Genomic DNA, 18,980 nt, shown 5'->3' on the forward strand with positions numbered 1-18,980 from the left:
GAAGTTCAGCCGACCTGACGGGAGGTTCATCTTAACCCACCCCAACCCACTCAACCCACATGGGTTACAGTGGGTTAACCGCACAGACCATATAGATACGCTGAAGAATAAAGACTACTCGGGGCTCCCTCATCATCCGCGTGTCTCTGTTAACACCCTTTGTACAGCGACCATCATAAGAAGATGTCTGGCAGACTTGAGAGTAAGCCCAACATGATGTGAAGCGTGCCGCAGCTCAGATGACAGATGAACCCCCGCCAATGCCCTGTCGGTAAGACTTCCAAAATCCGGGTTGTAAGAATAAAATGCAGCAGAAGAGGTCAATCCAGGTTTCTATATTGTCACATGACTGTGCGACAGCTGCGGCGTTGGCCCCAGTGGCTGACCTGGCCTGACCTGGGTTTACACGGGTTCAAAAGCTCGGCGCACCTTGGTTGAACCTCAGCTCGAGCCTATCTTATCTTAGACAGTCTAGCCTATATGGGCAAGGTGTGTTCTCACGTGACAAATGAGTAATCGCCCGTTTCCGCCACCCGCTCCGCATCATCATCTCCGAGTCTCTGCGCAATATCCAGTTATCATTCTGGTGTTCATTCTTCTTGATTCTCAGGACAGCCTCTTCAGACATTATAGACCGCGCCCATAATGCCGCGCGCAGAGGCTGGAAGCACAAAGGCCATCGCCAACAAAATCAAGTCGGTACGTTGTCCTGTTGTCTTGTCTCCGCATATGATTTGACCGTTAACTGACATCAAACAGAAAGGCTTAGGCAGACTCAGATGGTATTGTCAAGCCTGCCAAAAGCAAAATCGCGATGCCAATGGTTTCAAGTGGTAAGCATGTCGAAACCGTGGATCCCAGCCGTATGCTAACACTTTCTAGTCATATCCAGAGTGAAAGTCATGTGCGCCAGGTGCTGCTGATCGGCGAAGACCCCAAGAAATACATCGAAGATTATAGCAGGGAGTTTCTTAGCAACTTCCTGAATTTGCTCAGGACTGGCCACGGCGAGAAGAAGGTCCATATCAACCAGTTCTACCAGCAGGTCATCGCCGATAAGGAGGTTAGTTATTTGCAAGGGCTTGCACACGTCGATACTGACATCTGAAGTAGCATATCCACATGAACGCCACGAAATGGAAGAGTCTTACACAGTTCGCAGCATACCTGGGTCGCGAGGGACTTTGTCGCGTGGAAGAAACCGAGAAGGGTCTGTTTGTTTCTTATATCGACCGGAGCCCGGAGGCTATGAGACGGCAAGAGGCGCTTCTCAAAAAGGAACGTCAGGACCGAGGAGATGAGGAATTGGAACAGAAGCAGCTACAGGAACAGATCAGGCGCGCCCAGCAGACTGCTAAGGAGGAAGAAGTGGACCCCGAAGCTCGGAAACTACAACGCAAGGAGGGTGAGAAGGTGAAGCTGAACATCGGTTTCGGATCGAAGACAACTAGTGATTCGAAAAGTGAATCGCCAAAGCCCGCGTCGGAGGAGAAAGATGGCGCGTCGACTACGCCCGAAACTACTGCCGATTCGCCTGCACCTGCTCCTGCACCCGCTTCCGCCCCCGCTCCACCACAGGCAGCGCCCAAGTTGTCCTTGTCGCTCGGCGGTGGTGCGAACAAGCCGAAGAACGTTTTTGCTGCGGCTGCGAAGAAGAATCCGCTTGCTGGGAAGAAAGGACCAGTTCTGGAACAACCCAAGAAGATGACGGAGCAGGAGCGCATTATGAAGCAAGAGATGGAGGCCATGGAGCGGAAGCGTATGCGTGGCCCGTCTGGGTTTCCTGATGCTAAGCGTCCGAGGGTGTCTTGAAGTGTTGCAAACAGCATGAGTGGGGTATAATGACTTCACGACCATCATCCGCTTCGGTGTCGCTCCGCCAGTGATGTCGATTTATTTCTAGCCAGCAGTTTCATCTACGGCATTAGAAGCCATGCTGTCTTATATACCAGGCTTCTGGCTCACGCCTGCGGTTTCGCAATATTCGCATATGCCGTTGGACATGCTTTGCGGTGACCCTTTGATTTGGAACCGATTCCAATTTATGACTGTGATGCTTTGGCGCCTGTGTATTGCAGAGACGGTGCTGTCTGGGTTAGTTACCTTGCTGGTCGTCTTCGATGGACTTGTGACTACATATTGTTGGGTATATCATCAGCTATAGACGAATATACGACAGACAGTCTATGTGTGTCTTCGAGACACGACTATCTTTTTTGTATGGAGTAGAATCGGTAACTATGCTCTTGGTGGGTCAATTCCGTGTTGTACTGTGTAAATACACTGCACGAGGCTAGAAGTAGGCAGCAATGGAGGGCATGATTAATCTTAAACATAGTACATATTACATCCCGTATTCTCCAGATGTGTGCTCACTCAACATTGTCTGCCAGCAGTATTTCTACAATGGTTCAATTTAATTGAAATGTGATTGATTGACAGTAATCATGGAGAACCCGGCTACAATATATATAATCACACCCTCTAGAGGTCACTTGTCCAAACATAGCCAGAGATTTGCCAAAAATAATCACCGTTGCGCAGTGAAGTCAATAGTGGCTGCCCCGTAAAGCAAGCTTAGTAGACTGCTGATAAATGCAAAAAAACAGGCACCCATCATAACAAGCCCGGGTGGTCTAGTGGTATGATTCTCGCTTAGGGATGGCATCTGCCTTCAAACCCAAGCATATCTGCGAGAGGTCCCGCGTTCGATCCGCGGCTCGGGCCTTGTCATTATTTTTTTTTCATACCCTCCCATGTGCATGGGAGAGTCTATTTTTATTTCTGGGTCCTGCTATCTTTAGTAATTTAGATAGATATCCTTTCCTTATCTCCTCATATCGCAGCTCTACTCAACCACCCCCCCGACCTCATTCATATCCACTGCTGCCTGCCCCCCAGCATCCAGCACACGCCAAGGAACCTACTTACTGCATACCCCACCAAGAATGTAACACAGTTTGACCTCACCAGCATACGAACTGACACAAAAAGCAAGGCTCATTTATTTGCCAACCACTGCGTTGACCGACTACTCCACCAACCCCCGCAGTGTCTGTCTGCCCTCGGGATCTTCGCCCGAAGTCCGGCCCATCGTACCGCAGTTTTCCTTCCAGAGAAGGTTTATCGTGTTGACTCACCTATTCATCCGCCTTCAACTTTTGCGCATCACACCGCACACACATTGCCCACACACCGGACAGAGTATACCGCAGCACAATGACTACACAATTACGTTCCCCCGTAGGGAAACCACTCACCCTTGCTTTCATCGGATGCGGTACGTACCTTTCCCATCCCACCAACCATACCCCTATAATGACAATCTAACCAATCCAGGAAACATGGGCTCCTCCATCCTCAGCGGCCTTCTCGACGCAACCCGCACGCAAGAAGGCAAAATCGGACACTTCATCGTAAGCACCAAAACAGCCTCCTCGGCGTCCCGCCTCCAACAACAATACGCGGCGGATTTATTCCGGGTGGACATCGCGCACGACTCGAATCTCCTCGCTATCCGCGAAGCGGATATTGTTCTCCTCGCGTGTAAACCGTTCCTCGCGAAGGGGATTCTCTCGGCGCCGGGGATTGCGGAGGCGTTGGTGGGGAAGTTGGTGATTAGTATTATGGCGGGGATGACGGTGGGGGATATTAGGGGGTGTATTGGGGGTGGGGATGGGGAGGCAGGACGGGTGCGGATTGTGAGGGCGATGCCGAATGTTGCGGCGAGGGTGAGGAGGAGTATGACGATTGTTGAGGTTCCCGACGGGGTAGGGATTGGGGAGGAGGAGTTGGAGATTGTGAAGTGGGTGTTTGGGGTGATTGGGACGGTGAAGATTTTGACGCCGGATTTGTTTGATGTCGGGACGATGTTGGTGGGGGCGGGGATGGGGGTCATGACGGTGCCGGTGGAGGGGTTGTTGGATGGGTGTGTGGTGGAGGGGTTGAGGAGGGGGGAGGCATTGGAGATGGCGGCGAAGATGTTGGAGGGGATGGCGGCATTGTTGAGGGAGGGGAAGCATCCGGCTGTTTTGAGGGAGAGTATTTCGTCGCCGAGGGGGTGTACGATTCAGGGAGTGATGACGGTGGAGAGGGCGGGCGTGAGGGCGACGTTTGCGGATGCGGTGATTGATGGGACGAGGCATTTGAGGGGGGAGAAATAGACTGGCTGTTTGATTAGATTAGGGTTGATAGAGAGGGACAAAGTGGATAGAGATAGATCGATAGATAGTTTACTTATAGATGAACCCTGACAGATAGATAGATACATGATAATAAGATATCCCCCGAATCAGCGGTAACCCTAACCGAGCTGACACGGAAACCACCTCCGAACCACCAGTCATCCCCCATGAGCTGTCTCATGCCCCCCTCAATGATCGCCCCTCGCATCCAATCGGCCAGAAACCCGGCTGACTATCTATCTACTACTGCGCTGACAACCCCTCACTTACACTGCAGGGATGATAAATAAGTAGCAGGGAATCAACAACCCAGTAGATAGATAGGTGCGGAACACACCTGCTCACTTGAAAATGAAATCCAAAGTACTACTCTGGCCAAAACGGCCGAGTCCTCTTCTCTATCAACTCATCCAACCACCAACGTATGCTTCGTCCAGTACAGCTCACCATGTCCATTTTCCTCCACCATCCGGTCCGAAGACACCCCCTCCGTTGTCGGCATTACCGACACGGACGTTCCTACGTTCTCTGCTGTTTACGTCGGTGATGGCGTCGCCGCTGCTGAGGCCTTGTCTCTCGGTGTTGAAGTATATGGTTGATTCGCAGTCTGTTTTGTTTAGTCCCGGGAGGAACCCGGTGGTGAATTATCTGCTTAGGAGAACGATTTACGATCATTTCTGCGCGGGGATTAATGAGACGGAGGTGAGGAATACAGTGCAGGAGATGAGGACGTTGGGGTTCAAGGGGGTGATATTGGGATATGCGAGGGAGTCGATTGCCAAGGTGGAGGATATTGATCAGACTCAGTCTGCGGAAGCGAAGCAGGAGGTTTTGGATCGGGCGGTGGATGAATGGAAGCAGGGTACTTTGCGCACGTTGAAGATGTCGGGGAAGGGGAATTACTTGGCCGTTAAGTATGCATCCTCCGATTCCTTATTTGTGTTAGAGGTGTGGTTGGGAGCTGACAGACTAGATTCACCGGAGCTGGTCCTGCTGCCGTTGAGGCCCTCTCGCGCGGTGACCCCGCCCCGCCTCCCCGGATTCAAGAAGCTATTACGGAAATCTGCGATGCCGTTGCGGCTCAAGGCTCACGGGTATGGATTGATGCTGAGCAGCAAATCTTCCAGTCTGCGATTGATGCGTGGGCGGTGGATTTGATGCGAAAGTATAACCGGGATAATGCAGATGCTCCTGTGGTGTTGAACACCTATCAGGCGTATTTGAAGTCGTCTACGGCCAAGTTGAATGCGCATCTCCAGCTTGCTCAGAAAGAGGGCTGGGCGATGGGCGTTAAGCTGGTGAGGGGAGCGTACATTGCGCATGATCATCGGGACCGGATTCATGACACCAAGGCCGACACGGATAGGAACTATGACCATATTGTGGAGAGTCTGATTACAAGACAGTATCCGTTGGGTGGGGAGCCTGGACAGCCGTTTCCAAAGGTGCGTCTCTTCGTGGCGTCGCATAATGGGGAGAGTGTGCGGAAGGCGTGTGCGTTGTATCGGCAGCGGGTGGTCAGCGGGCTGCCGTCCATCCCGGTGGAGGTGGGCCAGCTGCAGGGCATGGCGGATGAAGTCAGCTTGGGCATGGTGGCAGGGTCGGCCGAGGGGGAGGTGCCCGGAGTGTTCAAGTGTTTGGCGTGGGGATCAACGGAGGAGTGTCTGCATTTCTTGTTGCGGAGGGCTGTCGAGAACCAGTCGGCGATGGAGCGGACCAGAGATACGGCACGGGCGCTGCGGGAAGAGGCCTGGAGGAGACTGGGTGGAGGGGCTGTGCTGTGACGGTGATTCCGTATGATTATGATTTGATGAATACCAATGAACGCGAACAGCACTATCCAGAGATAACCTGTTAATATACACTTTCGGCTCGTGCATCCGAGTCGGGAGGAGTTCCGACTGATACCTGTCGCCTTTCAATCCCCATTCACCCGTTCGTTGGGCATTCTTATCGATGTACTCCATCCCGTAGCAAATCTCCCGTCTTATCAGCAACTAAAGGATTGGCCCCCGCCTACTCCGCAGGATCTCCATCGCCTCTACATAATCTGCATCCTCTTCATCCAACACGGCCTCTTCCTCGCAGCCCTCTAGAATATCCAGCACGTAGTCCTGACAGTCCCACTCGAGAGTATCATTATCCACCAGCGTGGCGTCAACGACGGCCTTGACGGTCGGGATATCCGGGCTGCCGATCTGGCACACAAACACGGATTCGATGAAGGTCAAGTTGTCCGAGGGGATGCCGCGGGTTGCAAACTTCTCGAAATAGGGATGCTCGCCATCGACTTCGAAGATGAGGTCCTCGGTGTTGGAGTGGAGATGGAGGGCCCAGTGCTGGAAGTTGCCGTAACGGGGTTGGTAGATGGCCACGGTGAGAAAGGGGGGTTTCATGTCTGGTATGACTAAGTGAAGGATGCAGTGTTATACGGTGCTTGAGAAAAGATAAAATTTGAAGTTGAGTGTAATCCTTAGTTTAATACCTCGTGTAATGGATGGTTGTGTGGGAGGCATCCTTACTCCCAGGATGGGATGGTAGGCAGCTACAATGCCTCAGGCAGCAAGGCTGCCAGGCACAGGTGGTGGAATGGCGGGTTGCACCTCCTTTCCTCCCGCCATCATTCACTCATCATCATCACACCTTCACATTCATCCAGCTCGTGCCCGACCTTGGTTCTCGATCTTGGGTTTACTCCTTGGGTTCCATTACCTTCCTTTGTTCCCTCGCCGACCATACATCCACCCAATCACATCCCTCCGCCATGTCTTGCCCGTGGCACCGACCCCTTGGCCATCGCGGAATCCCCGGACTTTCGGCTCAGGCTGCCACCAGGGCCTTCCATACCCCACAAAATGACGCTGTCGAGTAGGAATGGCTGGCCCTGAGCACGGTGACAGCATGACGATTCCCTCGGTTCGTTCCTCGTCTCCCGCGGGGTAATCCGTCATCCAGGACACACACACAAAAATTCAAGGGGCAGATATTTAATCTCCTGCATCGACCTGTCTCTCTTTCATTTCCCCGATCGCCCTTGGCATTCCCTGTCTTGGACACGAGGTGGACCGGCTACTGCAGCTCAAAACTCCGATCGGATCTCGCCTCGCACGCGATTCTTATTTATATCTCCTACCCCCGTCCTGGACTCCTCGAGCGGATAAGGTTACCGCACAGCTTTTGGCCATTGCAAGATGCAAGTCAAGGTATGCTCCCATCCTGACCCCAAGGGCGTGGCTTACTGACAATGGCAGTTTTTGGCAACTGTGTTGCCACTTTTGCTGCGTCTTCCTGCGGTGGACGCTCTGGGAGGCACAAATGAGCGCGTGTCGGCTTCCCTGCGGAGGCACCTTGGGCGCGATGTGGCCCAGACGGCCAATTCGACCAATGTCTATCCGACCAAATTCTCCGGCGTGACCTGGGATGACGACAACTGGCTGCTCACCACCACCATCCCGGACCAGGGCCACTACCAATCGCGTGGCTCGGTTGCAAATGGCTACCTGGGAATCAATGTTGCCAATATTGGTCCATTCTTCGAGCTTGACACTCCTGTCAATGGTGATGTCATTTCTGGCTGGCCCCTTTACTCCCGACGCCAGAGTTTCGCAACCATTTCTGGATTCTGGGACAGACAGCCCACGACCAACGGATCTAACTTCCCTTGGCTCTCTCAGTACGGTGACGACAGCGTGATCAGTGGTGTTCCGCACTGGAGTGGCTTGATTCTTGACCTGGGAGATGACACATACCTCGACGCCGAAGTGGATAACAGCACCATCTCAGATTTCGAGTCCACCTACGACTTCAAGTCGGGCGTGCTGTCTTGGTCGTATACCTGGACACCTGAAGGCAAAGGCTCCTATGCAATTGTCTACCGACTCTTCGCGCACAAGCTGTACGTGAACCGAGCCGTGGTGGATATGGAAATTACCCCCTTGACGAGCGGCAATGCTACGGTGGTCAACGTGCTGGATGGCTATGCGGCTGTCCGTACGGATTTTGTCGCATCTGGAGAGGACGACGGTGCCATTTTCAGCGCCGTGCGCCCTTGGGGTGTCAACAACGTCACGGCCTACATCTACGCGGGCTTGAGTGGCTCTGACAATGTCGACTTGTCTTCGCGTAGAATCGTCACTGGCAAGCCTTATGTGCACACCAATGCCTCATCTATCGCACAGGCAGTCGACGTCACGTTTACTGCGAATGAGACTGTCCGGATCACCAAGTTTGTTGGTGGCGCTACAACGGACTACTTTCTCCTTACACAGGAAACAGCCAAGGCTGCCTATTTGGCTGGACTGGCCGAAGGCTACACCAACTCGCTGCAGTCGCATGTCACAGAGTGGGCCGGGATCTTGCACGAATCCTCAGTCGACCGATTCACGGACCCGGCAACCGGCAAGCTGCCGGACGACAGCCACATCATCGACTCGGCGATCATCGCTGTCACGAACACCTACTTTATTCTGCAGAACACCGCAGGAAACAATGCGGTCGTCGCGGCTGGAATTCCCGTGAATGTTGACAGTTGCGCTGTTGGCGGACTTACATCCGATTCGTATGCTGGACAGATCTTCTGGGATGCGGATCTCTGGATGCAGCCTGGTCTTGTCGCGTCCCACCCGGAGTCTGCCATGCGGTTCACCAACTACCGCATCGCTTTGCACTATCAAGCCCAGGCAAACATCGAAACTGCATTCACAGGCTCAAAGAACGATACCTCGTTTAGCTCTTCCGCGGCGATCTACCCCTGGACCAGCGGCCGATTCGGAAACTGCACCGCAACCGGACCGTGCTGGGACTATCAATATCATCTGAACGGTGATATTGGCCTGGCGATAATCAACCAATTGGTTGCCAGCGGCGACACGCTATGGTTCCAGAACTATCTGTTCCCAATCTATGACTCCGTAGCCATCCTTTACTCGGAATTGGTGGAGCGTAATGGCTCGTCCTGGACGTTGACTAACATGACCGATCCGGTGGGTAACTCGCGCCAGTTAATGACCTCACTGACCTCTGTAGGATGAGTATGCCAATGCCATCGATGCCGGCGCTTACACGATGCCGTTGATTGCCGAAACTTTGCAGAACGCCAACAAGTTCCGCAAGCAGTTTGGCCTGGAGCCGAATGAGACTTGGGAGGAGATTGCAGAAAATATCCTCATCCTTCGCGAGAACGACGTGACTCTGGAATATACCACGATGAATGGGTCCACTGTTGTCAAGCAGGCCGATGTTGTACTCGACACTTTCCCCCTGAACTTCGAGTCGGACAACTACACGGCCGAGAATTCGTTGACCGATCTGGACTACGTAAGTGACCTGCCTGTGTGTATGCGGAGTGCATTCTAACAATAGCAGTATGCAAACAAGCAATCCGCAGACGGACCAGCCATGACATATGCTATCTTCTCAATTGTCGCCAGTGATGTCTCCCCGTCCGGCTGCTCTGCTTACACCTATCATCAATACTCCTACGCTCCTTATGCACGCGGCCCGTGGTACCAGCTGTCCGAGCAACTGATCGACGATGCCAGCATCAATGGTGGCACTCACCCGGCGTTTCCCTTCTTGACCGGCCACGGTGGTGCAAACCAGGTCGCCCTCTATGGGTACCTCGGTCTCCGTCTCCACCCGGATGACACCCTCTACATCGACCCCAACCTGCCGCCTCAAATCCCTCACATCACGTACCGGACATTCTACTGGCATGGCTGGCCGATCTCTGCGTGGTCCAACTACACACACACCACACTCCAGCGGGTGTCGTCTCCTGCACCACTGGTGAGCGCAGATCTCCTTTTCGCCGCTGCCAGCATCAAGGTCCAGGTCGGCCAGTCCAACGCGAGTGCAAATGAGACAACGACATACGAGCTGCCCGTCTCAGGGACACTGACCGTTCCCAACCGCATGATTGGGTCCGTCAACACAACTCCCGGTAACCAAGTTCAGTGTCACCCTGTCTACTCGCCGGATGACTACGAACCAGGCCAGTTCCCCATCTCTGCCGTGGATGGCGCCACATCCACCAAATGGCAGCCGTCGACGTCAAATCTGTCTTCCTTGACAGTCACCTTGTCCACGACCACCAACCCGCAAGCGGAGGCGGTCACCGGCTTCTACTTTGACTGGTCTCAGGCCCCACCCCAGAATCTGAGCATCATCTTCCACGATTCTCCCATCTCAAATCCCTCCACGCTGTTTGCTGCCACCTCCAACTCAACCGGATACCGGGTAGTGACGAGGATGTCCAACATCGTCCCGTCCAAGCCATACGACGCCAGCTCTGCTGAGGAGCTGAACACCGTCTCCATCCCCACTGGCAACACCACCACCATCACCCTGGACGCTCCGGTCCAGAAAGCCCAGTACGCCACACTTCTGATCGCAGGCAACCAGGGCGACAATGAATCTGGTGTCGGCGCTACGGTGGCCGAGTGGGTCATTCTGGGCCAGACGAACAGCACTTCCAGCTCGGTGGCACAGACCCGGCGGAAGATGAGTGCGAGAAGCAAGGCCACTTTGGCTCGATACAGCTAATCCACTGACCTGCTCCATCCTTGAGATAGATTCCTGTATCATAATTATTCTTATTGCAATCTCTGTTGCAGAGGTACATAATTAATCAATATTACATAATTCTTGAATTCATAATCGATTATTCCTCGCCACTAGCCACACCAAAGCAGTCAGTCAAGACCGGCCCGATGCAGCCCAGCGAGGTCATGTAAGTTATGTATGCTCGCTAATAATAATAAGTACAAGAAGACAACCAACCCCGGTAATCATTCGCTGCTGTCACACCTGAACAGCAAACCACAAAGCAAAAAGCCGAAGCTCAATCAATTCTCATCCAGCGCAAACCGATCCAAGAACTTGAACGTTCTCAATCCCTCCCTGACCTCGTCCACGAACTCCTCATCGACACTCTGTCCCAGGACCACGCCCTCTCGATCACTCTCGATCCCGGCATTCCGTAACGCGACTTTCCCACTACCCACTGCACCGACTGTCTTTCCGAACCGGAATGCATCGACGAGGATCTGTAGCGGTCGGCCAGCAGGATACAATGTGCTCACGGCGGTGGAGTTCGCGCTGCGCTGGGGTGCAGTTAGAGAACCAGAGGCGAAGAGGCCCTCCGCGCCGGGGGCGATAATCACGGCGTCGAATTGAATCGCGTCGGAAGCGGAGTATGTCTGGTCGACGCCGTCGGTGAGACGTTCCGCGACGACGAGCACGTCGACTTCGTCGTTGGTGAGGTCAGATGCGAGGGTTTTTGCGGCGGTGATGGAGGTGGGGGTTTGGACGGAGGCAAGGAAGCCGAGTTTCAGGCCGGAGAGTTTCTTGAGTTTGGATCCGAAGGTGCCGACGTCGGTGGTTTTGTTGTTGTGGTAGTAGGTTGGGTCTGGGGAGGGGAGGGGGATGTCGATGGCGCGGGCGACACGACGGGCTAGGTCGTTGGAGATGCGGTTGAGTTGGAGGATGACGTTTTGGCGGACGATGGGGGATTTGACGTTGCTGGTTTCGAAGCGGATGGCGTCGATGAGGAATTGTTGTTCCGCGGGGACGAGGGAGTTGTAGAAGAGGCGGGGTTGGGACCAGACGTCTTGGAAGGTGGGGGAGGTGCTGCGTAGGAGGTGGCCGGAGGTGGTTCGTCCGGGGGAGGTGAAGAAGCCGTTGCCTGTGGTTTGGTTGGCTTGTTTGGGGGAGGCAGAGTTGAGGGTGTTGGGCGAGTAGGCGTTTGGATTGAGTGGGATGTACATTTGGCCTGGAGGTTGGTCAGTGGGTGTTTACTTAATGCTGAGGAGAGGGGTCTTACCAGCGCCGTCGCGGTTGTTGTTGTGGATGGGGACTCGAGGCTGGTTAATGGGCAGCTGCTCGAAGTTGGGGCCGCCGTGGCGGTTCAACTGGGTATCTAGGTAGGAGAACAGACGGCCTTGCAGGAGGGGGTCGTCCGTGAAGTCGACGCCGCGGACGATGTGGCCGGGTTGGAACTGTGAAGGTTAGCTTGATGTTAGAACTCTCACGTAGACAACATGGGAGGGGGGGGACGCACCATGACCTGCTCAGTTTCCGCAAAGTAGTTGCGCGGGTTGCGGTTCAGGGTCATCTTGCCCAGCTTCGTGATGGGGACGTACTCCTCGGGCACGATCTTGGTGGGATCAAGCAGGTCGAAGCCGAAACGCAGCTGGTCTTCTTCGCTCATGATTTGCACACCGAGCTGTACACGTTAGTTTCAATTTTACTTCGATCTTCTGTTGAAAAGCAGATACGCACCTCCCACTCAGGGTACCGTTCCGCCTCAATGGCCTCCCACAGATCCTGGCGCATAAAGTCCGCATTCTTGCCAGACACCTGCTGAGCCTCCTCCCAGACCATGCTGGCCTTGCCCTGCAGCGACTTCCAATGGAACTTAACCAGCTTCGACGCACCGCTGTCCGTCACGAGCCGGTAGGTATGCACACCAAAGCCATCAACGTGACGGAAAGAGCGCGGGATACCGTGTCCGGCCATGGCCCAGAACAGAGTATGCATGGCGCTGGGCTGCTGACTGAAGAAGTCCCAGGCCGAATCATGAGCGGTGGCAGCTTGAGGGATCTCGTTATCGCCACTGGGCTTGACCGCGTGGATCAGATCGGGGAATTGGATCGCATCCTGGATGAAGAACACGGGGATGTTGTTTCCGACGAGGTCTGAACCATTAGAATCGGTTCGCAGTGAAGGGTAGAAATGGGAGCTTACCAAAGTTACCCTCGTCCGTGTAGAAACGACTCGCAAAACCGTGTACATCCCGGGCCAGATCGGTGCTGCCACGGCTCCCAGCGACAGTCGAGAATCGCACAAACATGGGGGTTTCTTTGCCCTCCTTGGCTAGGAAAGAGGCGGCTGTGATGTTGGAAAAGTCACCGTAGGAGATGAAGACACCGTGAGCACCGGCACCACGGGCGTGCACGGCACGTTCGGGGACCTGCACAGTTAGTAGAGAAAGTAGAATGAAAAGAGAGACTTACCCGCTCATGATCGAAGCGCTGGATCTTCTGGCGGAAGATAAAGTCCTCGAGCAGGGTGGGACCACGCTCCCCGGCACTCAAACTGTTCTGGTCCTCGATGGGGCCGCCCACGTCGGAGGTCAGGTAGGTGTTGTTGTCACTAAGGTAGTACTGCGAGAGGAATTCTTCGGTGGCTTCTGAGGCATCGGAGTCGTCGCGACGACGGAGTTCGCCGGTCATGTAAGGACAGACCGCATTGGCGAGGCCAATGAGGCCGACGAGACCGATGAGACGCATGGTCGCGCGCGTGGGGAAGGGATGAGAGAATTAGAACTCGACAAGTGAGGCAATTGGCGTGAAAGAAAGATGGGAAGGGAGGGGGAGGGGAGGAGGGAGACTATAAAGCGGCCAGGCAGTGAACGTCGGTATTGTTTGTCTTACCTGGGTATCGTCCCGCTGACAGGGGGGGCCGGTATGTACCGACTTTCACCACCACATACTGCGGCTTATACATCAGGATACCCGCGTTTCGGTAAGGAACCACGGTCCACTGTGTGTACATACAGTATCGAACTGTAGTCAACACGGCCGATCATTGGCCGGGGGGTCCAGATCATGCCGGTGTAGGCTTGGCGGGGAGAGGCGGACGCTGACTGGCGGGAGGCTTGGTAATCCGGAGGTCTGGATGGCCAGGACATGCTTGGCTCATCCATCGGGCAACGAAGATCGACATCTCCTGATGACGTGACGTCGTCTATGTGAGGCAGTGTGATCGTGGATGGGACTGTTTACAGCTGGGATACCGCGACGGGATTTAGGTTCCCACTAGCAACAACTCAGTTCTCCCCTTGCTGCTCCGCAACAGGGACCAGGATCAAGCTTGCAGGTGGTACTTTCGACTCATGCCAAGCCCAGACATGTACGACCAATGCATCCACGGGCATTGGCTCGCTAGCACGAGCACCTCGTACACCCAGTATGCACTCCACCCAGCAGCCCCCCTATAAATAACTTAACGGCTCCTTACATGACAGCTTGAATCAGACCATCGAGCCAAGGCCACCCCCGCAGCCGGTGTCTTGGTCCTGCAGCTCCATCACACCGACGCGTCGTCGCCCAGCCTGAAACAAAACCGAGAAACCAGAACCACATATTTGTACTCTATTCTATATCCATCTAGCTGGGTAGTCTATCGCTCAGATCCCGTCTAATGATCTAGTACTTGGGCCATACCGGATCCGCCCATGTCTTCCCTCCCGTTATCAATTTCCCATCTACCCCTTCGTTGCCCGAGCTAACATACAACACCTTCGCATACGCCGCCTCGTTCCAGTACCGATACGCCACTCCCGCCGGAACAAACGCCACATCACCCATCTCCAGCCTCGCGGTCGGATATCCCCCGATCTGCACCTGCACCGACCCTTCCAGTACTTCGAATGCCACGGGGCCGGACGTTGCGTTCCAGGTCGGAGCTGTTATGCTTGTTTGCTGTCGACTCAGGATGATCGTCGACAGGGTATAATTCGTATCTTGTGCTTGGGTGGCCGTTACCAGTGGCTGCACGATCTGGTACGCCCCGTACTGGGAGTTGAGGTACTTGGGGCCGTAGTTGTTGGCGATAAAGTACGGTTTGGTGGGCTCGCCCAGCGTGTTGGACTCCGTGTGCCAGCCCGAGTCGGAGGGAGCGGAGCCATTTACCAGGTCCCGACGGGGAGTAAAGTCCAGTTGTGCGTAGACGTCGTATTGTTGCAGGTTGGAGATGGTGCTGCTGTCGGGGCCGGTGGCGGAGGAAGAGGACGAGTTGCCGGAGCCAGGGACGTATGGGGTATCGGTACCGGACGTGTAGTTGGTTCCGAGAGCGTAGAAGAGATCCCTATTGTTTGTTCCGTTTGGTTACTATGACTGATATGTGAGACAGGGAGGGAAGAGCGACGTACTCGAATCCACCGGGAACGATGATCCCGACCATCTCCGTATCGGGATCGAGGATCTGGAAGGTGTGTGTGGTGTTTCGAGGCACGGAGCCAAAGTCGCCCTGTGTTAGGAGACGGGCTTCTTGTTCGCCGTCCCCATGTTGGGCCCACAGCTGGAACCGTCCCTTGAAACTGAAGAAGTTCTCATAATGCGTGCGGTGGATGTGCGGGAGGACGCCGAGCGAGCCACTCGAGGGCGCGTTGGTGCTCATCAGTGTGAAAGCATAGTCGGATGATGGGCCCGTGACGGTGAATCGATACAGCTGGGAGTCAATGGTCACTGCGTGGGAGTTCTCATAGTGAGGAAGGATATAGGGGCGAGGGGAGGAGGGGGCCTCGGAGACGTAGAGGTCTTCGAGGGAGAGAGCAGAGGTGAGGGTCAAAAGTGAGGAAAGAAGAAGAGAACGCATGATGACGATGCTTCAGATCGTGATTAGATCTCTGCTGATTGCTGATAGGGCTGTCGTTGGCATTATTCTGCCATTTATACCCTTTTTATACCCCTCTCAGGGACAACGATGTCCGATGGACCCGGGATTTCCGGATCATCAACGATGTTACGTTGACAAGCAAAAAGATTCCGACTTCATGACCGTCTACTATTTGCTGGCCGCAGCGACCCGGACTATCCATGAAGCTATAGGCAGAAAATCCCCGATTCCTGTCACCGGCCCAGTCCGGTCATGAGGAACGCCGTGGATCGGATATCCCGAGAGAGGGAAGAGGGTAAGGATCAACAGGTCCACTGCAGGAATTCTTCAGGCTAGGAGGAGCTATCTTGGCGGAAAAGCCGTCATAGGTAGAGACCAACTGCCGGTATACATTGCTTGATGGTTGCATATAACCCAATCTCAGATAGAATCTGCCCAGACACCATCATGAATGAACCTTCGAGTGCTCACTTTTCCCCCGAGACCAGCTGTAAATGTGAACGAGAAGCTTGAAGAGCCCATGACCTCCGATGCCGATCACCGACGATCTTCCAGGGCAGAAAGGTCCGGGTCGTCAATTCGGCATTGAAACGTGCCTATCTAATGAGTCAGCGGATAACCGCGCACGATTCGTCTAACATCGGAGGTGGCACGTCATTCCGGGGTAGGACTGGATCCGCTGCTGCCTGCCTGGTTCCTGCATTTCTGCACAGGGGACATTTCACCCCGAGGATCGAGAGGGGGAGTAGAGCTGCCAGTATGAGTTGACTAAGCGGAAGGAACGGAAATTGGTCTTTGTAGGATATTTGAGTCGTTTATGATGATCTTCCTGAACCAATATTGCATTTTTAGGATTCAATTCGTCTGAGTAAACTGTAGACTTTCTCCGTAGGTACGGGGGAGCTGTTCAACGGACGGCAGGCCGCCATGAATGCCAAGAGTGTCTTGGCGTAAAACGGCCGCCGGTTTCGCTGCCATCCTGCAGGATGCAAGAAAAGAGTAGTGATCGGTGTGAGATAACCCGAGGAAACACCGGAGAACCACCTCCGAAAAGACCAGTCCAGACCTCAAAAGCACTTTAGAATGAAAAGGAAAGACAAAGGAAACATAGAAGAAGTGATTAGGGGCAGTAGGCGAAAAAAAACCAAAAAGAAGATTGTCCCTGGGCGGGGTCGAACCGCCGATCTCAGTGATTCCTGTATGATAGAACCATAAGCACTATGCCTTAACCACTTGGCCACAGGGACACCTGTTGGATGTGGGGATCTTCTTACTATGGCTTACACCCGACATTTCTCGTTCCTTGTCTGCCTTGTCTCCACCGCTCCGGCCAGGTTGGTACGATTAAGCTTTAGGGGTTCAACCTTTGTGTTACCTTGGGATTTTGTCTTTTTTTGTCTTTAGAGTACAAATTAGAGTGAGCTCGTACATTCTCACTTAATTTCAACAGAGGAGACAAAGGAGAGGATCACGAAATAGGAGATGAAGATGGAATCGATGGATTTCCCTTCCATCTCCATCTCCGAACGAAATACATATCCGCGTCTAGTTCTGATCCTACTTTGAATAACAACGAAACGCCCCCAACATTCATCAAGTCATCACGCAGCATCTCCAGTGAGAGCCCAAGTCACCTTTCTTCAAAGTCAGTTCCCATAACTCGTCTGATCGGGCAGAGGCTATCTACTTACCGGCTAGCTAGCAGCACCGCCTATTCAAACCGGTCCACCTTACAGAGCAACTCATACATGGTCTCTGCCTTCAATCGCATCTGGTCCGCATACTGCCCGTAGTTTCGAACGGTGATGAGAACTTCCAGGTCCCTTATTGCGTACACCTCGGCGGACACCTCGCCCTCAACGCGGCGCACATAAAGTGCCATGAGCGCGAAGTGCTTGCGATCCTCTGGGAGTGCGTGGGTGTCGTAGTAGCGGTTGATGCAGCGGTGAACAGAGAGGTTCCAGGGATCGGAGCTATTAAGCATCAGCATCAGTATCTCAGACTTACCCAACAACAACACAAACAAAGAGAACAAACCACACAAGAAATGCACATCGGGAGGGATGGAGGAGGGATAACTCACACATCAAAGATAACCGCCTCAGCCAACACCTTATTCCAAACCATCCCCGCCGGCATAGCCATATCCATAACGATCTGTCTAGCGGGGACAGTTGGACTACACGCAAAGACAAACGACTGCTCATCGACCTCAACGAACCCCACCGGGTCCTCAACAACAGTCATACCGAGATGCGTGAGCATTGCAATATCCGCCTCCGTATACGCCGGGTCCTGCACCAAGATCTTAATATCGGGGTTCCCGGTCTTCGTATCCAGGTGATCCTTGAGCGTCAAGAGAAGGGCATGCTGGAACGCAACTCTCTGCTTCTCACGCATACATCCCTGGGGATTAGCCAAGCTGTTGCAAGCGAAGCCGATGATCTTGGTAATGGGCGTGGCAATAGCCGGGAGAGCTTCTAGCGTAGCCCGGATTTGTTTGTGAGTATCGCTCGCCTCCCAGACCTGCCGGAAAGAGAAGAATTCCGCGAGACAAGCCTCAAAGGGAGGAAGGACGGGCTCGTGGAGATATTCTCCGGATCGAACGGCACGGAAACGAAGACGATGTATGATAAGCAGGTTGCAGTATCCGAGATAGGGGCCGTGGGCTTCATTGCTTGCGAGAGTGTGAATGGGGACGTACTCGATATACGTTTTTCCTCTGGACAAACCGTCAGTCTGAATCATGAATCATCCCGCTGAGAAAGAAGAGAAGGGACAATACGCAATCCAAGCCACACCCTCACTAATATCCAGAATTTCACCCGTCCGGACCTTAAAGTCCACAAGCAAGCCATCCAGCGTCTTAATCGTGATGACTTCGCCGGCCTTACGCTCCTTCATCTGCTTATGCACGTCACGCAGAACTTCCTTCACGAAGTACGGTTCCTTGGAACTTTCAAGGCGATGAAATGCGCACAGATTGGTGCAGGCCTTCTCAGCGTCAACGGGCGGAGAATTAGGAGATAACGCCGTTTCGCACAGAATAGCCCCGGGATACGAATTGTGCGCCATGGTTGGATGATACACGATGGGGATACAGATCTGCAAAGGAACAGGTGGATGAGTGGTAGAGAAGCAAGCTTAACTTGAACGTGACTGAGAGTGATGTTTTCGAAACAAATAAGGCACAGAACGCAAAGGTGATAGAGAAGAAGAGAGAGAGAGAGAGAGAAAGAGAGAGAAACAGACACGCGAAGATCTGTCAACAAGGCCAGGACAGGGGTACGTGGTTGTGTGCTCATCTCGCTTATAAGACTGCAGTGAATCACGAAAAGCTTCGTTTTTGGTGACTTGACAAACAGGCCAGAGTGAGTGTTTATCACGTGCCGTTGA

General features: G+C 53.7%; 8 protein-coding genes and 2 non-coding genes across 10 annotated transcripts; 5 read left to right on the top strand and 5 right to left on the bottom strand.

Annotated features, from left to right (window-relative positions):
* The first annotated feature begins 560 nt into the window (after nt 1–560).
* BO80DRAFT_422317 (putative C2H2 finger domain protein (Kin17)) lies at nt 561–2,275 on the top strand. Its single transcript, XM_025718797.1, has 4 exons — nt 561–699; nt 760–833; nt 883–1,063; nt 1,114–2,275. The coding sequence occupies exons 1-4, from the start codon at nt 646–648 to the stop codon at nt 1,810–1,812; spliced, it is 1,008 nt and encodes a 335-aa protein (XP_025578809.1). The 5' UTR covers nt 561–645; the 3' UTR covers nt 1,813–2,275.
* Nucleotides 2,276–2,625: 350 nt separating this feature from the next.
* Nucleotides 2,626–2,727, top strand: BO80DRAFT_t63. The gene has a single exon. It is a non-coding gene; the product is annotated as a tRNA-Pro (tRNA).
* Nucleotides 2,728–2,750: 23 nt separating this feature from the next.
* On the top strand, nt 2,751–4,286 carry BO80DRAFT_399975 (pyrroline-5-carboxylate reductase). The gene is made up of 2 exons (XM_025717491.1): nt 2,751–3,280; nt 3,340–4,286. The coding sequence occupies exons 1-2, from the start codon at nt 3,220–3,222 to the stop codon at nt 4,161–4,163; spliced, it is 885 nt and encodes a 294-aa protein (XP_025578810.1). The 5' UTR covers nt 2,751–3,219; the 3' UTR covers nt 4,164–4,286.
* Nucleotides 4,287–4,535: 249 nt separating this feature from the next.
* BO80DRAFT_399977 (putative proline oxidase Put1) lies at nt 4,536–5,968 on the top strand (the record flags this gene model as incomplete). The annotated part of the gene is made up of 2 exons (XM_025717492.1): nt 4,536–5,098; nt 5,158–5,968. The coding sequence occupies 2 exons, from the start codon at nt 4,536–4,538 to the stop codon at nt 5,966–5,968; spliced, it is 1,374 nt and encodes a 457-aa protein (XP_025578811.1).
* Nucleotides 5,963–6,673, bottom strand: BO80DRAFT_422319 (uncharacterized protein). The gene has a single exon (XM_025718798.1). The coding sequence runs from the start codon at nt 6,578–6,580 to the stop codon at nt 6,182–6,184; it is 399 nt and encodes a 132-aa protein (XP_025578812.1). The 5' UTR covers nt 6,581–6,673; the 3' UTR covers nt 5,963–6,181.
* A 582-nt stretch (nt 6,674–7,255) lies between these two features.
* On the top strand, nt 7,256–10,878 carry treA (alpha,alpha-trehalase treA). Its single transcript, XM_025714518.1, has 4 exons — nt 7,256–7,387; nt 7,436–9,166; nt 9,210–9,500; nt 9,549–10,878. The coding sequence occupies exons 1-4, from the start codon at nt 7,376–7,378 to the stop codon at nt 10,725–10,727; spliced, it is 3,213 nt and encodes a 1,070-aa protein (XP_025578813.1). The 5' UTR covers nt 7,256–7,375; the 3' UTR covers nt 10,728–10,878.
* cat1 (catalase catB) lies at nt 10,808–13,529 on the bottom strand. Its single transcript, XM_025717493.1, has 6 exons — nt 13,199–13,529; nt 12,930–13,155; nt 12,465–12,880; nt 12,244–12,408; nt 12,007–12,181; nt 10,808–11,955 (listed from the first exon to the last, which is right to left on the bottom strand). Exons 1-6 carry the CDS (start codon nt 13,472–13,474, stop codon nt 11,030–11,032), a joined length of 2,184 nt encoding a protein of 727 aa, XP_025578814.1. The 5' UTR covers nt 13,475–13,529; the 3' UTR covers nt 10,808–11,029.
* Nucleotides 13,530–14,329: 800 nt separating this feature from the next.
* Nucleotides 14,330–15,572, bottom strand: BO80DRAFT_374961 (cupin domain-containing protein). The gene is made up of 2 exons (XM_025716618.1): nt 15,118–15,572; nt 14,330–15,053 (listed from the first exon to the last, which is right to left on the bottom strand). The coding sequence occupies exons 1-2, from the start codon at nt 15,561–15,563 to the stop codon at nt 14,393–14,395; spliced, it is 1,107 nt and encodes a 368-aa protein (XP_025578815.1). The 5' UTR covers nt 15,564–15,572; the 3' UTR covers nt 14,330–14,392.
* A 1,169-nt stretch (nt 15,573–16,741) lies between these two features.
* Nucleotides 16,742–16,831, bottom strand: BO80DRAFT_t64. The gene has a single exon. It is a non-coding gene; the product is annotated as a tRNA-Ile (tRNA).
* A 464-nt stretch (nt 16,832–17,295) lies between these two features.
* Nucleotides 17,296–18,659, bottom strand: BO80DRAFT_485094 (SRR1 family protein; the record flags this gene model as incomplete). The annotated part of the gene is made up of 3 exons (XM_025723481.1): nt 17,296–17,557; nt 17,668–18,306; nt 18,370–18,659. The coding sequence occupies 3 exons, from the start codon at nt 18,657–18,659 to the stop codon at nt 17,296–17,298; spliced, it is 1,191 nt and encodes a 396-aa protein (XP_025578816.1).
* Nucleotides 18,660–18,980: the final 321 nt, after the last annotated feature.

Source organism: Aspergillus ibericus (assembly GCF_003184845.1).
Source record: "Aspergillus ibericus CBS 121593 unplaced genomic scaffold BO80scaffold_6, whole genome shotgun sequence".
NCBI classification, from domain to species: Eukaryota; Fungi; Ascomycota; class Eurotiomycetes; order Eurotiales; family Aspergillaceae; genus Aspergillus; species Aspergillus ibericus.

Excerpts from the sequence above, each read along its gene's own strand:
- cat1 (XM_025717493.1), bottom strand. The coding sequence starts at position 13,474 with ATGCGTCTCATCGGTCTCGTCGGCCTCATTGGCCTCGCCAATGCGGTC. Across the intron at positions 12,881-12,929 it reads CACGGACGAGGGTAACTTTG|ACCTCGTCGGAAACAACATC; the intron begins GTAAGCTCCCAT and ends CTAATGGTTCAG. Across the intron at positions 11,956-12,006 it reads CAACAACCGCGACGGCGCTG|GCCAAATGTACATCCCACTC; the intron begins GTAAGACCCCTC and ends ACCAACCTCCAG.
- BO80DRAFT_374961 (XM_025716618.1), bottom strand. The coding sequence starts at position 15,563 with ATGCGTTCTCTTCTTCTTTCCTCACTTTTGACCCTCACCTCTGCTCTC. Across the intron at positions 15,054-15,117 it reads ATCGTTCCCGGTGGATTCGA|GGATCTCTTCTACGCTCTCG; the intron begins GTACGTCGCTCT and ends AACAAACAATAG.
- BO80DRAFT_422317 (XM_025718797.1), top strand. The coding sequence starts at position 646 with ATGCCGCGCGCAGAGGCTGGAAGCACAAAGGCCATCGCCAACAAAATC. Across the intron at positions 834-882 it reads GATGCCAATGGTTTCAAGTG|TCATATCCAGAGTGAAAGTC; the intron begins GTAAGCATGTCG and ends AACACTTTCTAG. Across the intron at positions 1,064-1,113 it reads AGGTCATCGCCGATAAGGAG|CATATCCACATGAACGCCAC; the intron begins GTTAGTTATTTG and ends CATCTGAAGTAG.
- treA (XM_025714518.1), top strand. Across the intron at positions 9,167-9,209 it reads TGACTAACATGACCGATCCG|GATGAGTATGCCAATGCCAT; the intron begins GTGGGTAACTCG and ends TGACCTCTGTAG. Across the intron at positions 9,501-9,548 it reads CGTTGACCGATCTGGACTAC|TATGCAAACAAGCAATCCGC; the intron begins GTAAGTGACCTG and ends TAACAATAGCAG.
- BO80DRAFT_422319 (XM_025718798.1), bottom strand. The coding sequence starts at position 6,580 with ATGAAACCCCCCTTTCTCACCGTGGCCATCTACCAACCCCGTTACGGC.
- BO80DRAFT_399975 (XM_025717491.1), top strand. The coding sequence starts at position 3,220 with ATGACTACACAATTACGTTCCCCCGTAGGGAAACCACTCACCCTTGCT. Across the intron at positions 3,281-3,339 it reads CCTTGCTTTCATCGGATGCG|GAAACATGGGCTCCTCCATC; the intron begins GTACGTACCTTT and ends TAACCAATCCAG.